This window comes from Rhinichthys klamathensis, unplaced genomic scaffold (genome assembly GCF_029890125.1).
Source record: "Rhinichthys klamathensis goyatoka isolate OS25496 unplaced genomic scaffold, OSU_Roscu_1.1 h1tg000191l_1, whole genome shotgun sequence".
Lineage (NCBI taxonomy): Eukaryota > Metazoa > Chordata > Actinopteri > Cypriniformes > Leuciscidae > Rhinichthys > Rhinichthys klamathensis.
In genome coordinates this window covers 6,264,662-6,281,403 of record NW_026606717.1, presented here as the reverse complement: position 1 = coordinate 6,281,403, position 16,742 = coordinate 6,264,662, and the positions used below count along the sequence as shown (strand labels likewise).

General features: G+C 40.2%; 1 protein-coding gene across 3 annotated transcripts in view; it reads right to left on the bottom strand.

The window, feature by feature from the left end:
* Positions 1 to 16,742, bottom strand: part of amot (angiomotin) — a 32,972-nt gene that overhangs the window by 8,253 nt on the left and 7,977 nt on the right. The window contains exons 1-9 of one of the 3 annotated variants that reach the window (XM_056262188.1): positions 10,783 to 10,890; positions 8,974 to 9,108; positions 8,162 to 8,222; positions 6,313 to 7,285; positions 5,011 to 5,524; positions 4,257 to 4,401; positions 2,426 to 2,518; positions 2,112 to 2,257; positions 603 to 752 (exon numbers count right to left, since the gene is read on the bottom strand). In XM_056262188.1, coding sequence (XP_056118163.1) covers positions 603 to 752; positions 2,112 to 2,257; positions 2,426 to 2,518; positions 4,257 to 4,401; positions 5,011 to 5,524; positions 6,313 to 7,285; positions 8,162 to 8,222 — 2,082 coding nt within the window. In that variant the 5' untranslated portion in view covers positions 8,974 to 9,108; positions 10,783 to 10,890. Of the gene's footprint in view, positions 1 to 602; positions 753 to 2,111; positions 2,258 to 2,425; positions 2,519 to 4,256; positions 4,402 to 5,010; positions 5,525 to 6,312; positions 7,286 to 8,161; positions 8,223 to 8,973; positions 9,109 to 10,782; positions 10,891 to 16,742 lie in introns of those variants that run through there. The other 2 variants (XM_056262187.1, XM_056262186.1) reach the window with 2 other exon arrangements.

Here is a 16,742-nt window from a genome sequence, read left to right as displayed (position 1 = left end):
TTCATATTTAGCTACACTATTAACAATGGGCATTTTTTGTCTGTGAAATTTCACTAATGTGACCACACCTTAACATTCGAGTACCGCTGATCTAAAGTATTCTTATCTCATCTGAAGGTTGTTTCAGGTGTCCAGGTTGAATGAACAGCACAGAGGAAGGATGTCCAGTTTCTGGGCCCCTAATGAAGAATACAGCTGTCTACTACTCCTTCTCATCCTCTTCTCTCAACACAAACACACATTCACAAAGGAGGCTGAGTTGCAACCTTTCCTCCAGATTAGGGGTCAGTAAAAATTCGACACACAGAAAGAGGTAAACAGCTCATCTCCGCAGGGACAGCATGAGCTCTTGCTGTCTACAACTGAGACCCATCCATGTATGGATATTTGTGTGAAAAGAGGAATTGGTTGCATTGAGCAGTTTAATACAAGGGTTTTCAAACTGGGGTCTGGAGAAAGGTCCAAAGAGGAATATATATATATATTTCACACAAATATATATCTGAATATTGTTATCTTTTGCTGGAAATAAGGTTGTTATAATAACAAACAGTTCTGTTCCAGATTGTGGCCAATTCGAGGTAAGCTTGTGCATCACTTACCTGTTGCATTCGCAGTGATTCCAGCTCCCTCTCCAGTCGAGTGCGTAGCCGATGCTCCAGCTGTTCTCTCTTCTCGCACGCGGCCTGAAGCTGTGCTAAAGCCTGCTGCATCCGCTCCACCTTCTCCACATATACCTGCTTTTTCTTCAGCTATACAAACACAGAGAATGCAGGTCAGACGCTGCTGCTCGCGCTGCACACAGAAGCCCCCATCCACCTTACAATGCCTCCTTGTATCCTTCAACCTCTCTCTCCTCTACATCTCTAAAATCCACCAGTGGCCACAATTGCAGCCAAAATGAATGCCCCAATTTAGCTCGGGGGGGGGGGGGGGGGGGGGGGAGACATCATAACACAGAAGAGTGAGAGAGCGAGTGTTAAAGTATTTGGCTCCCGTTTGGAAGGGGTGGGTGGAGAGGGCAAGAATTCAGCCATCTTCAAGTCCTTTCATGCCAGACAACTCAAGAGGCTTTGTTCAGGGAACAAGCGGGCGTTTGTGACAGGGTAGAACAAAAGTGGAAGGGCCCGGTGCATTTTGGGACGCAAGGGTGTGCCCCCCGTTCAACGATGGCCAAAAGGCCATCTGGGAGCACGCCAGAAGAGCTAAACCCAAGACTCCAACTGTTACAAACACTCATGAGCGGAGTTCAGAACCATCAGCGCTACATCGGTTTGAATGTTTTTTTTCTCGTTTTTTTTCTTGAAGCTTTTTTTGGCCTCAGTACGTTGTGTGGTTTCAAAGAAAGTTGCAGCCAACGGTTCACTCAAGCTTGAAGATCTTAACTGCAGAGATGAGAAGTTGACGGGAAGGACTTCAAAGAACTTGAGAAGGTTGAGCTTAAACATTGAGGCGGAGTACCACAGGGATGTGTTTGGGGGTAAGTGGGTTATGACTCAATGAAATGTCCATTTAATGCTCATTTTAATAAAGTTCACCCACTGTTCACTAACAACAGACACTCATAAGCAGAAAATATTGACAGATGTTAGTTTATTTCCCAAAATGCAATCTGCTATGCTGTATTGTTCAATGGTCAGTTCAACTGTGTAGTATCAGGAATATATCAAGCCCTCTCTAAGATGGGCCAAAACTACCTCAAACCTTCTTTTGGATGGCGGCTTGATTCAGCAATTACAAGTCCAAAATAAATAGATAAATAAATGAAAACAGAACTCATTTGAGATTTCTTTAGTTTTGAGAGAATGATGTACAATAGGACCACAAGGGGGCACACATATACATAAACGCAGAAATATGGTCACAGAAATTGTAGAAAATGTAAATGAATTTTGTTAACATGTAGGTGAAAATATGAACATGGGAACCTAAATGTCTGCATTGCTGTGGTGGTGTCCCAATTTTAAATTCATAAAATGTTTAAAAAAATGGCTATTAAAAAGTATGAATACGTCGTAAATTTGTAAAACACAGCTTTAGAGTGAGTCAAAGCATGTAAAACGAATTCCTAAAGAGGTACACGGGTACCCTTGATTATCAGTGAGCTTTACCTCCTCCTCCAGCTTCACCACTTTTGCTTGGGCATTGTTTAAGGCCTGGTCACGGATCTCAATGTGCCTGCGCTGGTCCTCGTTGGTGGAGCGAAGCGAATTCAACTCGATATCCAGCTTCTCCTTCTCTCTCTGACTCTCTTTATCTGATAAATGAGTAAAATGGATATTCTGCACTTTCTTTCCCAATATATTGCAACTGACATTTGCTTACAAATAAATGGTATTTTAAAACAAACCCGTGATAAATACAAGTGCATCACATTGGCTTCAAGAAAGTTCTAAATTTCTACTAGATGTAGAGGTCCACTCACTCTGAGTCAGAAGCTGTGAGATGGTTTTGCGATTGTCCTCGGTGCCCTCACAGTCTTTTGCTGCAAGCTGCTTGTTGGCTGTTTCCATTCGCTCTATAGAAAGAAAGAGACAATACAATCATACTGTCCCCTGATTTTATAGTTCAAAAATATGACAATGTTTACTAAAGTTTGTGTGAGAGATTAAATCAGTGTTAGAAAATAGGATCCCAAAACCAGACCATCTGTGTCAAACAGATCAAATGTATCCATGTGAAGGTTTGTATGGTATCTCATTAACAAATGTGGTTATTATTTCTTTGTAGAGAAAACCACAATCAAGGCTTTCCAAAATACTAACAGCAAAATAGAAATATTTGATATTCACTTCATACACAATAAATGCAGCAAACAGCTGTGATTATTTCAACAGATGCTTAGTGCACTATTCTCCATCCTACCAAAAATCACCCTAGAATATGTAACTCACATTCCACGACTCTTCTCACAAATTATGTACCACTGGGACTGGTTGCTCAGCAAATTGGTAAACAAAAATCTAACAAACATTTTATTTTACAATTCCCAAAGAGCGGTCTTGCCGTAATTCCCACTGTGCTGTTAAGTCAAAAACTGGCCCAGATAAAAGGGCCATTATATAGAAGGGGTTGCTGTTTTTTTTTAAATGGCAAACCATTCATCAAGGAAGCAGGCCAAACGTTAAAACAATATTTCCCTCGTGTTAAGTCAACCAGACTGTGAGATGAGCATTCCAGAATCAAATGCCTTTCCCCCACTGTGCCTCAGTGCCTCTCAATAAAATTAAGATTCTTATCTAAATTTAAAATATAAATGAGGCTACAAGTGGTTACCAAGAAGTTGCCAAAAAGTATTACTGACACTCAACTCATGTGTGTCCCTAGCACAAACATATTTGGACAATGTGCACTGAAGTTTAATAGTTATGATTGGGGATTTGTTGAAATCCCTGATTCTAAAAATAATCAAGAGTAATATTGATGGATGCCTTTGCAAACAAAACTAATTATCGATTGCAAGAAATCTCGTTTAGTCAAATCTATGCTTGAACAATATCTGTAGTAGTATATCAGGCTACAGAATATATGAGAATCACAGGGGGAAAGAAAGAACGGCAAAAGAGAGAGAAGAAAAATTTGCTGTAAAACTCTTGGAGCTCCCTGTGGACAAAGTCTGGGCATACTGCCATAAATCAGGGGTTCTCTGTTCTCTGCTGGACTAAAGAACACAGTGAGGCATGATCGTAGAGGTGGCCACACTCTGGCGGTGCGGGCCTGCTGACAGCAGCAGAAAAATGAGAGCGAGAGACTATTTCTTTGGATTCCAATAGAAACTACACAGAGCCACAAGATATGACACAAAAGAAAGCAAACTGAATGAAACTTCAAATGCTTTGAACTTGGAGAAGAATAAGAAGCCTCTTTCAATGGGAAGGACAGAATGTTGGAGCCAGGGGGGACCACCAGTTCTCATTTACTGACCCTGTAGTGTTTCTCCATCTGATGTTCATACACATAATGTTAACAAAATTTGGAAGCTCTACTGCAACCTGTTATATCTTACTGTGATCCAGGAATCCATTTCATCCTGTCAACCATAAGCAGATCTACTGATTTTCATGCATATCACCGAAAACTAAAACTTTAGTGCAAAACATATAATAAAAATGACACAAATATGCTTTGGAGTCACTGCTTATTCATAAGATGTGATATAGTCGCAAGTTACAATTCATGGACACTCCTTTCATAATATTCTCCTAATACTCTCTTAAAACCTGCTTTTCCATTCAATTATCTTGCTTTGTTCTCACCTCTTAGGTCCCTGTTGAAGTCGTGTACCCTGCGCACCTCCATCTCCAGCTTATTTCTCATGGTCTTCTCAAGAGCTTCCCTCTTTGTGGATGATTTGGCCAGGTTTTCATAGGCTTCAGACACCATTTGGATCTCAGTCTCCAGCTGCAAAGTAAAAAGACTTCTTATAGAAAGCATGGATTTTTGAAATATCAAAAGGATACGATGCAGTAAGGAAAGTAGCCTTGCATGAAAAAAAAAAAAAAAACTATTGTCCATTCCAAAGAACACCTTCAAATCTCTTCAACGGCTTCTGTGCCAAAATGGTGCTGCTCACAGAGCTGATACTTAGCGATCTGAGAGCCTATTACAGGGTTTCCCAACCCTGTTCCTGGAGGCACACCAACACTACACACTTTTGCACTCTTCCTGATTCAACTCATTAGCTTGTAAGTAGAGACTAAAAAGACCAGAAATAGATGGTAGGATAAGAGAGACATCCAAAATGTGTACTGTTGGTTGGTTTGCCTCCAGGAACAAGACTGGGAAACACTGGCCTATCGTGAACTGGCCCACATTTCCACAGACTTGAGAACTGTTACAATATGGGTTACATGTCTGTGGTACCCGTTACGACCTGAATGAGACCAGCATTCAGCATTTTTTCCCACATCTCCTCAAGAATCTCCACAGAAGACCAAACTTTACTTGGTGACGTTTTCCTGCCTCCTGACATAATCATAATATAATGTGAACCTTCAAAGACGGTCTAACCTTTTGTAGTTTGGACACCTTTTCCCCACACACTTCCAGCTCTTGCTTAAGCAAGCGGTTCTCTTCGGACAGCATATCCACCATTTGCTGGGCGCGGGCCAGCATGGCGTAAGGGTCCCCCTGCATGGAGTGTGGATGTGAGTAGTGTTGTCCTGGATTCTGTTGCTGCTGCTGGGAGCCCTGTTGGTGGTACTGGTGCTGGTGCATGTGGAGGCCCCTGGGAGCTGACCCGTAAGGATCATGAGGGAACACATGGCTGCGTTGATGGGGAGGGTGACCTGGACCTGGGCCGTATGGATCACCTTGGTGGGAACCGGGCCCCTGTGGGCTACGAGCACACATGGGGAAGGGCTCTCCCTGGTGACCCATATGTGGAGGATGGTGGGAAGAAGCCAAGATGCTGCTGAGAGTGGAAGACTGAGCACGGGAGAGAGAGCCCCCTGACGTAACAGAAGATGAAGGGCTATGATGATGGACAGACCTTTGAGAGTGACTTGAACTCTCCTTACTTGACCTAATGAGGGCAGAAAAATAAATAATATTCATATTTTGACTGATTACAAAAGTGTAAACATAAAAAAAAATTGAGAACTTTCAGTGACCTACAAATACTTTAGGCCAGTGTTCTTCAACCCTGCTCCTGAAGGACCCCCAACACTGCACATTTTCTTTGTCTCCCTATTCAAACACACCTAAATCATCTCATCAGCTCATTATCACATGGGTTAATGTGAAAATGGGTCAAAGAAAATGTGCAGTGTTGGGGGGTCCTTCAGGAGCAGGGTTGAAGAACACTGCTTTAGGCTGAATATAAACGTGCATCACCAACGGCTTCTTTTAACAGATTAAATCACCGTTGGAAAACAATGACTTGTCCAAAGTAGAAACTATGTAATGCATTCCAACCGTTCAAAAAAATATTTTTCACAGGTCAACATTCCTGGTTCTCTGCAACATAATAGAGAAACTGTCATGTTGTGACATGTAGATGATTATTAGAATTAGATATGCATTCTTTTGCTATATGTTACACACTGGCTCTGAGGTAAATGAATTCAGGGAAACAGGCAAAACTGGCTTTTCCCATAACTGGTTTCCTGACAACATGTCCCAGCATCGAAGGGAAGGGCTGTTTTAAGATTCATCTTTTGGAATTTTTCAACAACTGATAAGTCAGGGAATGTGAGGGAATTTGTGTTTTGAGGTGTATTGTTCCAGTTCCCACAAATGTCCTATAATTCAGCCCACACTTTAGCTTTGAACTCTATAGCTTTAGCTTTTGTAAGCACTCTTTTAGCTCACCGGAAAGAGCCATACTCTGGTGGTGGCTGGTACCGGACGTGAGGAATGTCAGCTCTGGCTGGCTGGCTTGTGCCACGGTGGTCTGGGTAGAAGTGTCCAGGCTCCTGGTGCTGATGGTGCTGCTGGTGCTGCTGCTGTTTGGGTGGAGAGGGCATTGCCTTAAATGGATAGTCTGGTGGTGGACCCCTGTGTTGGGGCCCAGAGGGTTTATAATAGTCTCCTGGAAGTCCAGGTGGAGGCAACTGGGGGGAAAGTGGTGAACTGGTAACAGGCGCATGGGCCTTGACCCCGCTGGTGGCCAAAGAGAGCTGCATTAGTCTTTCACTGAGTGAACGTACATGGCCTTGCTTTAGATCCTTGAGCCCGTCATCTTGGTGAACTTTGCTTCCATTCACCCTCTGTACCGTGGGCCTGCCCTCTGGGGGTCGCACTTTAGTGTTGCTGAGGCCAGTCACATAAAATGCTGCACCTACTGACGGGGGCATCTGTTGTTGAGGCTGATGACCGCGATAGTACTGTGACTGCACCTTGGCTTGGTCATAGGTGGGTAGGTCTTCGGGATTCTGCCCTTGTCCGCTCAAGCAGCTTCCACTGCCTCCACTGCCTCCGCCACCTCCTCCTGCAGTGCGTGTGCTGAGCTTCTCCATGCCACTGTCTGTCTGCAGCTCCTGGCCCTGAGGCTCCTGCCTCGCAATGTGAGGGACCATCGAGAGCTCGTCCCCTGGGCTGCCAGGGCCCGGGTATCCACTCACTGGACCTTGCTGCTGCTGCTGTTGTTGCTGTTGTTGCAGGGAAAGGTAATTTCGGCCGTCGCCATAGCGCATTTGCTCCTGCAAGAGCCGCTGCAGAACTGTATGGCCACTACCGCTGCTGCCTGATGTATCCTCGGAAACTGAGGCTGCCGCCCTCATTTCCAGCTCCCGTGACCTACCCACCTCATGGAAGGAGGAGCTTCGGGCACGGTCCACACTCCCTGTGTAAAAAACACCAATGTATGATGAATAAACACAGCCACTACCTATTATCACAAGCTATACCATAATGAAGTAGTTACAAAGAAGTAATTTTAAGAATCTGAAATGAAAGTAAACAGACTGAAGGAGATTGACAAATGTTCTGCATGTTCTAAGAAAACTGCCTGAAATCTCAGACCCCAACTGTCCCAAACTCTTTACACGTTGACAACTGGGCACCATAGTCTTTAAGGCTATTATTGCTAAATTATGACACCAGTTTCCACTTTAAATGTGTCAATGGCAACTCTCTGATGATCTTCAACCACTACTAATCACTATTAACTTGTTAATTGAGGATTAATAAAAATTGTATTGTATTGTTCTGCATTATAAAGATCAGGAAGAGCCCAGGGTCAAGGTGTTGAAGTCCACCCATGATGCAAATCATGTTACCAATGCCATATACAGTATATACCACATTACTGTACAACAGCTCCATTCCTTTAACATGCATTGCAGTTGAGTCATCTGATTATCCAAAGCTTACACATCTTCAAAGCTTAAACCCCAATCTCTTTACTGTCGGCTTGAGCTGTAGATAGTAGATACTTAGAAATCACACAGAGCAATTTAAAACAACAAGTGAGCTGTTAACGCATACAAAGCCATTATGTGGAAACCATTCCATAATAATAGAGCCAATGTGGAGTGTAATATGTAGTACACCTCTAAAACTACATTACTACTGCGAAATGAAAAGTTACTATAATTTACATACTTTGTTTCTCTTAATGGTGTTTATCCGGAATGGTTGCCACTACTGGCATTGAACAGAGTTTGTAGTTTAGTGGTTAATGCACCATCTAAAAAAGTAATGAAGGGGAACTTATTACGTCTATTGCTTTCTGATATTCCCCGCATTCTCAAGGAGGATGAGGCTTTTTTCCGAAACATCTGTGGTGAATAAATAAATAAATGTAAAGTGAGTCAGAAACAGAGGAATCAGTGTACAACTGCTTTCCAATTTGGAAAGCCAGAGAAAGTGGGAGATAGAGTGAAAGAAGAAAAATACATTTCATAATGACCCCCCCCCCCCCCTCACCCTCATACTTTAACTTCCACTTCCTGTCATTCTCCAATCTTTCGCTCACTGAGACCTCCTTAGAGTCAATGAAAGAGATGGCCACAAACAAAAGCAGGATGAGAAAATGAAATGGCGAGGTCACAAAAAAACTCACGGTTAAGATGAATGAAATGATGGCTGATTTCTGTCGATGAATAAGTGGCACTTCATATATTTGAAAAGCTGAAAATTGTCCCAAAAAGATATTTGTCAGCAGTTTTATCTTACTTGTGTTTACACAACCTTCGTCCAGTTAGAGAAACTTTGTCGGGGATACCTTAGGATCTTGTACTTTAAACACCTTTACTGCAAAAACTGCTTTTATTAATAATTTTAAGCATAAAATACAGCACAGGACTTTTTACTTGATAAAAACTGTATCCAAACAGGTTCTACATTTTTGTACATTTTGAATCACAGAGTAGGACGGAGCCGAAATGAACTAACCCATAACTTCTAGTGGTTTATTTTGTCCCACTGATGTCCACCCCACCCATCTAGGCTCCTCTGGTGTTCTCCAGTCACTGTGTAAACTTTTTTATGTCTCCATTACTCTACTGTATGTTCGACCAGGTCACCTACCTGTGCGGCTGCTGTCGTGTGTCACTACTGGCTGCTCATCGTGCTGACATTCACTAGGGTCACTGCTCTGAAGAAGCTCCTCAAGTTGCTCCAAAACACACAGCCGGTCCGCGAGGTCCCGAATGCCAAGCCACTCTAGAACAGGAAGGCACTCTGGCGAGTTAGAACAATGGGGGTGGGGTCCAAAGACAGACACTTTTTTTCAAAGGCTTTTTTTGGGGGGTTGTAGAAAGAAATATATTTCATGTGAAAGATAGGGGATGTGAGGTATGTTCATTTCCTGATTGAGACAGAACCAAAAAAGAAATGCCCTTGTGTTTTTTTGTTTTTTTTACCTCCTCACAGCCATTGGGGACCATACTGCAGCTGTGTAGTTAGGTAAGCTACTAGACAGAAATTCTGACAGATATAAAATAGTTTAAGGGAGTGAGGCTGGTTCCAGATCAGTTGGTAGAAATAGCATGGGGTAGTGGTTCAATCCAAACAGGATGTAGGGATGTGCATAGTTTTAAATGACTGGCATAAGCTACATTTATGCCACCCCAAAATGCCATAACACTCAATGTAGTCTGTGAAATTTTGATGCTTAAAGGACTGACAAAAGTCTCTGAAATTATTTAAAAGATATATTCTTCCCATATATGCAAATCTAATGAAAACAGGTCAGTGACAGATTTTACCCTGAAACCTTTTTAAGGCCATTTATATGTATTTTTATTATGACATTTACATTAAAATTCTCATTACTGTAATACAGGATGTTTTACTTGTGAGTTTCTCATTTCTGTATTTTATATGGGATTACATAGCAGTTAAACATACTACATTGACATAATTAATTACTTAATTGAAATTAATTGAAATACTTAATCATATTTTCCTGGGCTGTCAACAAGTTAACGTGTTAATGTATGTGATGAAATAAGTTTAATACATTGTTTTGTTATTTAATGACTGCAGGTTTGGGTTCACTGTTTGGATTTTGTTTGTTTTTGCATCACAGTAAAGAGAATTGTGTGGATGCAAACAAAAAAGGTCATAAAATAGGCTTTATTTTCTTTAAGAAAAATATCATTTTTATTAGAACAGTTTTTGACAGGTTTTGTGAGTTTCAAAACCTAGAAAACCCCTCTTTCAGACAACACAATTTAAGAGAAGACTCATTACAAGAACTCTTGAATCACTCACACAAAACTTCACATAGCTATGAAACGGTCTGAATCATACAATAAACCAGACCCCTCTCTAATACGCCCCCAACCTTGGCAAAAACAGAAATAGGCTACAGAAGCCGCCTCCCCTCACACCCCTGCTGACGCTCGAACTTCAAGTTCCTTGACTGTTTCAGATAAACAGTTTATTCCACGACCAGAGTGCCCAGAAGTGAATTCGTGGAATCTGACATAGTTAAAAGTCCACAGATAGGTCTCCCAACAAATGTTTCCAAAGGTTCTGACCTCAGAGTCCTGCCATGGTCGTGTCAGTGACACGATGTGCTTACATTTTAAGTACTGAGCAGGGTATGGAGCATGTCAAGCATGATTCCCAGAACTACAAAACTGGGAGAATGTTTATCTATCCTATTAACTTCATGAACACATTCCCTTCAAATTTACTATCTACAATGTGCATACAGCAAATGCCTTTGTTTAAAGTTATCGCCCGGTTGACAAAGTTCAAACATTATCTTTTTAGATTAATTTTAACTTTGAAGAACTTAGCATCCTTTTTACAGTGCAATCAGAACAAGAAAATTAACTGAAAACCATTAAAAAGCTGAAAAATACAGCCAACACAAATTCAACTCACAGATACTCCTTTCCACCAAAGACGTCTTGTGTGAGAAAACTCCACTGAACTCTCCTTAACAGTTGACCATCCTAACTATTAGTCTCGAGTCGCACTCCTTTGTTCACACGCTCAAGGATATTACTGCAGTAAGCTTGTACACTGAACTAGCTAATGCATTCCATCAGGTGTGGCTGTAAGGATAGGTGGGTTGGATCACTGCCAGTTATCTACACACCTTCAAACCTGCCTGCTGCTGTTAACACTCCAACTTACATCAAAATGATCTAATTATCTAAAACTTGGGTGTGCGATACATATCTAAAATCTGACTAAGATCATGGTTGAAAAAATTTATTGTGGTTATACAAATTACTTTTGTATGATGCTTGTTCGAAACCTCAAAGGTGGTCAAACAGTATTTGATCCAGTTTATCGGTTTCAGAAACATTTATGAAAGTGATGAGTTTGTTGGAATGTTTGTTAAAATTACTTTTCGCCATTTCAAAATTCCAATTTTCACAAGGGGCTTCTGATTTCTCTTAGTGTGCTAAGAAATTGCACCAATTACATTTCAATTTCTGTATGCTACAATAATCCAAATGCGTTTAATTTGTAGAGATGTTGACGCGAAATAAGCAACTTGCAGCGAACAAACCTTCCTCGGGGTAGTCACCACATTTAATTGGACGTGAATTAAAATGTATTCAAGACTGCTGGACAGAGTGTTAGTGACAATGCAACATCTACATTTCATTATATTTATGCATTGGCAGACAGCAGGTTTACACTTCAGTACACTATCAGTTCATGCATTCCCTGGGAATCAAACCCTTGACGTTGCTAGTGCCAAGCTCTACTGTTTGAGCTACATGAATATAAAAGCCAATTATTGGAAACAAGATGTCGTCTATATGTAATATCACACATATATATATATATATATATATATATATATTATAATTTTTTTTAAGAAGGGGTTACGCAAAAAGGATCTATTAGGGGGCCCTTGTCCATCAAAAGGCCAAAGAAAACCCCCAGACAAGCCGGTTGTTGGAGGACTAGTTAATTAATTGACCATCGTGACCCATCAATAACCCTAACATGTTGTCAACAGACAAATCCCTGAATGTCAGGCCAACTTGAGCAAAGAATGCACCTGCTGCGAACAGTTGAGTAATGTAGAAACAGGTGGCAAACCACAAGTCCTCCGATAAGAAACTGAAACACCTGGCTTGTCGTAACACAGCCAGCAGTTATTCCTTCCTCATATTCCTAACTGCTGCCCGCCCGTGTCTTTTTCAAGAGCAATTAAACGGAGCCAAGAGCAAGATAGGTACTGGGCAACAACTTGCTGTCAAGCTATCAGAAAGAGTGCAATTAATAAAAAAGGCTTTATAAAGAAATAAATGACCCATGGCAGGGTTCAATACACATGTAATCCATATAAAAATATCCCCTCTAGTGTGCCAATAAAGTTGAGCAAACATTCTCAGTTAATACAATCTCGCTTACTTGATAATAAGTTATTTGGTTATATAATGAGAAAAATTCTGAAGTTCAACCATTTCAAAAAATGTCAGATTTTAAAAGGTACACTATGTAACTATTTTGGTTAAAATGAAGTAAATTTAAACAAAGAGTCAATACATCATCAATCCTTCCAAAACATGTTTTTGTCTTACCCTGTTTCACTATGGAAAGCCTATTACAAGTGTTTATATTTTAGACCAAGCTGGGGTGCGTTTCCCAAAGCCAACTATGGTCGCAAGTCCCGTCGTTACCAATAGAGTTCAATGGAAATTACGATCATAGTTGGCCAACGATGCTTTTGGGAAACCCCAGGATGGTTTTGACCAGAAATTGTGTACATACATCACTTGCCCGGCTCGTCATATCCGTAAATTGAGAAAAGTTTATCTGGCTACTTTGACACATGTGGGAGTGGCATAGGTTAGTTGTTACAACGAGCGAGAAAGAATAACATGGAAAAACGCAGAACAGAAGAGAGTCTGCTGGCAAAAAGAGAGTGTGACTGAACTCGTAATAAAACAAGAATCAACATTGACTTTTCGGAGATGGCGAGAACTGAGGGATTTGAAATGTTGTAAAAGCGAAGTGGAAATGGCGTTTTTTTTTATTACTCAACAGGTCAGTAAAGTATTTTATTGAACAGATAACTTGCCATATGTAGCTCTCTAACAGATTTCATTGTAAAGCATTATCTATTGTGAAGGGTCATTTCATTATGGCTGTTGTAGTGCTGTGCTGGAATTTATTTTCAAAGAACCATGTCTATTAAAAATGACAGTAATGTCTTAAGCTAATCAGATTGAGATCCTTTCCATCTAATATCGTCTTATATCTAACATCTTATATCTTTTAAGCCTAGTAGCGATTGTTTTATGAGCAGTAGGATAACCATAATCATCCGCAGACATGCAGAACCGAAGCACAACTAAAACAATGTTCTTCCGTAAAATGCATGCAGTTTTGTTTTTAACCGCCAAACTTTACATAGTACGTTTAAAATTCAGTTCTAGCTATCCTTAGAAAGATCGGATAATTCAAAATGGATGTATTTCTGTAACCTGGTTTCTGATGGTCTGGAACATTTTGAATGGATGCTGACATTATCTAAATATTTACATTTCGTGCGCAAGTTTCCCAGGGCCCCCACGCAGACAGTGTTTACTCGGGGTAATACATCAGGAATGTGGCCCAGGGTAGGTTTGAGTACAGGCCCGATGCTGGCACACTATCAAACAGCCTCTGACAGCACAGTTCATTCCTGCCCTCATTGTGCTGAGACACTCCAGGGTCTCGGTACAGTGCTGACAGATGTCCAGGTTCATATCTGATCTGGGATTGATGTTAATGCTTAACTTATAACATTTAGGAATTGAAGAGTTTGCCCCAAATGGTTTCTTGATCATTACATTAGGACATGCTTGATAAACTCCAAAACTATTTCCGTTTGGGGTATAGGGTACACCTAATGACTAATCACATCACATCTAATCTTTCAACACACCTCTCCTTTTACATTTTCAGTGTTTTTAGTCATAAAGATTAGAAGCTGATACAATAGAATTAATCACCAAACGGATATGTATTGAAGTCTAAAGAGAACAATATGTAGTGGTTTTGTGATATTCTTAGCTAATGCAACAAACAGATCATGGGTCAATGACAAATTAGCATGTCCAGTTCTTAGAAATGTAGTTATGTCATATTTCCTTACACCTTGAAAATGTGTCAGTGTACACACACAAATATATATATATATTTAATTTTTTTAAGGTAAAAGACAATTTTACAAATGACACATTTTTTATTCATAAATATATTTTGATTTAGTATAGTTTTCTTGTCATAAAAAGTCAAATTAACTGATATTTTAAAAGATTTATGCCATGAGGGTCCTCTTTATGATGTAATTTCCTGCTTTATGTTTTGTTTTTTTGACCATGTTGGTCATACATCATGAAGACCAAAATGTTAGTCAAGCAGTTTTGTTAAAACATTTTTCATAAAGACATAAAGACAAAAACATAAATAATTAATAATAGAGGATTATACCAAACTACTTTTTTTTTTAAATCAAACATTTTATTATTTTTCTCTATTATGATTTCAGGAGGACAATTTTATCACCCTGACATTTTTAACTTATGCTGACCAAAGCCATTCATAAATTAAAATAATTTTCATAATTGAAGGTATTTTCAAGTTACTGTGAGAATTGCATCGTAACATTTTTAAATAAATGAATACATTTGGACAAAAATGAGTGTCATGTGATTGCCCCTATACGCGCAATCGCGCATGTTACTATAGGCAAGCACTTTACCCTTTGGTTCCACTTTTCAGAGAACTGTGACAAAAGGAAGCAGGATTTTCCATTGCATTGTCTCGTCTTACTTCCCGACCTCTGATGAATATTGCCGTCGGCAACAACGGTAAACTGTCTAATGCTGACAAGTGGTCGGGCAGCATTCCACAAGGGCTAGAGTTTCACCACGACAACCTCCTAAACATAAACCTTAAAACATTAAAGTGGGAAAAATCAGGAGGGTGACCTTAGAAAACGTCTGTTAAGGCAGAGCGTGCAGCCCTCGGATAGTTAAAAACGCCACCCCCAACTTTCGCAGGCACTGTTTACATAACAGGGGAGCATTAGTGGAAGGTTTCCAGGGGCTTAATGAACTCCAGAGAGCTCGTTCATGTTAAGAATTCTTTTATGCTTTATGTAGGACATGATAACACTGACAATATTGTTATTGGTGAAGGAGGAGCTAATACAGAAGAAAGTTTGTGTGTGTGTTTGAAGAGAGATGTTGATGATGATGATGAGGCCACAAGAAAAGCATAAAGGCAGAAGATAAAAAAGTATATGGGTTTATTCGCCTTAAAGTCTCTGTGAATTTGAGTGAAGTTTTCTTTCCATGTTTTTTATCATGTTATTTTATATATATATATATATATATATATATATATTATGAACCACTAATTTGCTTATATAAAACTACTAAATATGCTATTGTTAGTCAGTTCCAGGTGGTATTTAGGGGGAGGGACCATTTCATTCTAGAGGTCATATGATTGGACAAAAATCTGGGTAGTGCAATATGAGTCCAAAATAATTTTGCTTTGGTTTCCTGGTAAAGAAAACAATAAATTTGAAATGCAAAGATCTGCTAAAAGTAATTTTGGCAACGTTTAGGGTTTTACACTAGACACACATAGACGTCTCAAAACTTGAAGACACAGACTTTTGGGAAAAAGAAGACGTGCACCCCAAACCATAACAAACTATTCTCACACACAAATTTAATTAGTCTTCCAGCATGCATCCAATGAGTGGATAAGACGGTGACAAAGGCACAGTCCGAGAACAAAGACACATGCGGACAGAGAGATTAAGGCAGAAGGGGGAATTGAGAAACACATGGCAGGAACTGAGCAGGAAACGCAACATTCCATTCTGGAAAGGTCTGGCGCTGCAACCGTGGAGAACGCGTAAAGCTCAGCCTCCCCCTGTGTCCATTACTCCCAGCTCGGAGAGATTCTCACACTGCAGGACTGGAAAAGAAGTAGGCCAAGAAACTCTGACACATCTGCTCCTTCTCTCTACCGCCATTTCCATGTTCGTCGCAATATGTCTTCGCGGCTTTAATTCACCTCCTCCCTCAATTGAGCTGCTTTCTTGGAATTCGACCGTGATTCATTTCAAGGGATTACGTTCTTTTAAACATGTGAGAGGCCTGATGGGAAGTCAGTGCTGAGAGAAACCAGAGGACAGCACTACTCAGGGCCACAACACTTCAGTGCACACAGTGGATTTGACTGTTTTAGGACAGAATACACTTCCAAAATACTCACTTTTTTGGACATGGTTGCTTGGCAATACCAAGTTGTATTGTCAAGGCATTCTCTGAAGTATCATTGAGTACCATGTGAAACCACTATAGATTAATGCACTGATCATACAGTACCATGGGTGAATGTGGGAACCTCTTTTTTTGAATGCGATAACGACGACAACAAAAAAATATCTCATTCTTTTTTTAGGGATCTTGTTGATTTTCTGAGTGTGTTTATTGTGCTGGTACTTTGGCAGGTTTAGGACGGCCGTGGACAGCTGAAGCCTAAAGTTTTTGTTATTTTTCATATCCTGTGCGGTGGTTAGTTCGGGGGAGTGACAGATATACATTTTTTACAATAAGTCTAAATTGATTTTTACCATTTTATCTGCATTCTTTTCTTCCCTAATTAAATGTACCATATGCATCATTTATGATGGGAAATTATTAAATTTACTCAAATTCAATTAGAATAATAAAACACTATAGGGTTCTTACCCCTCAAATTAAATCAGTATCAACTAATTCCGACTTTGCAATGCAGAGGAAACACAGAAGCTGCATCTAGAGTGGCATTTAGATGTATTTACACAGACTGTTTAATACAGCTCAGAG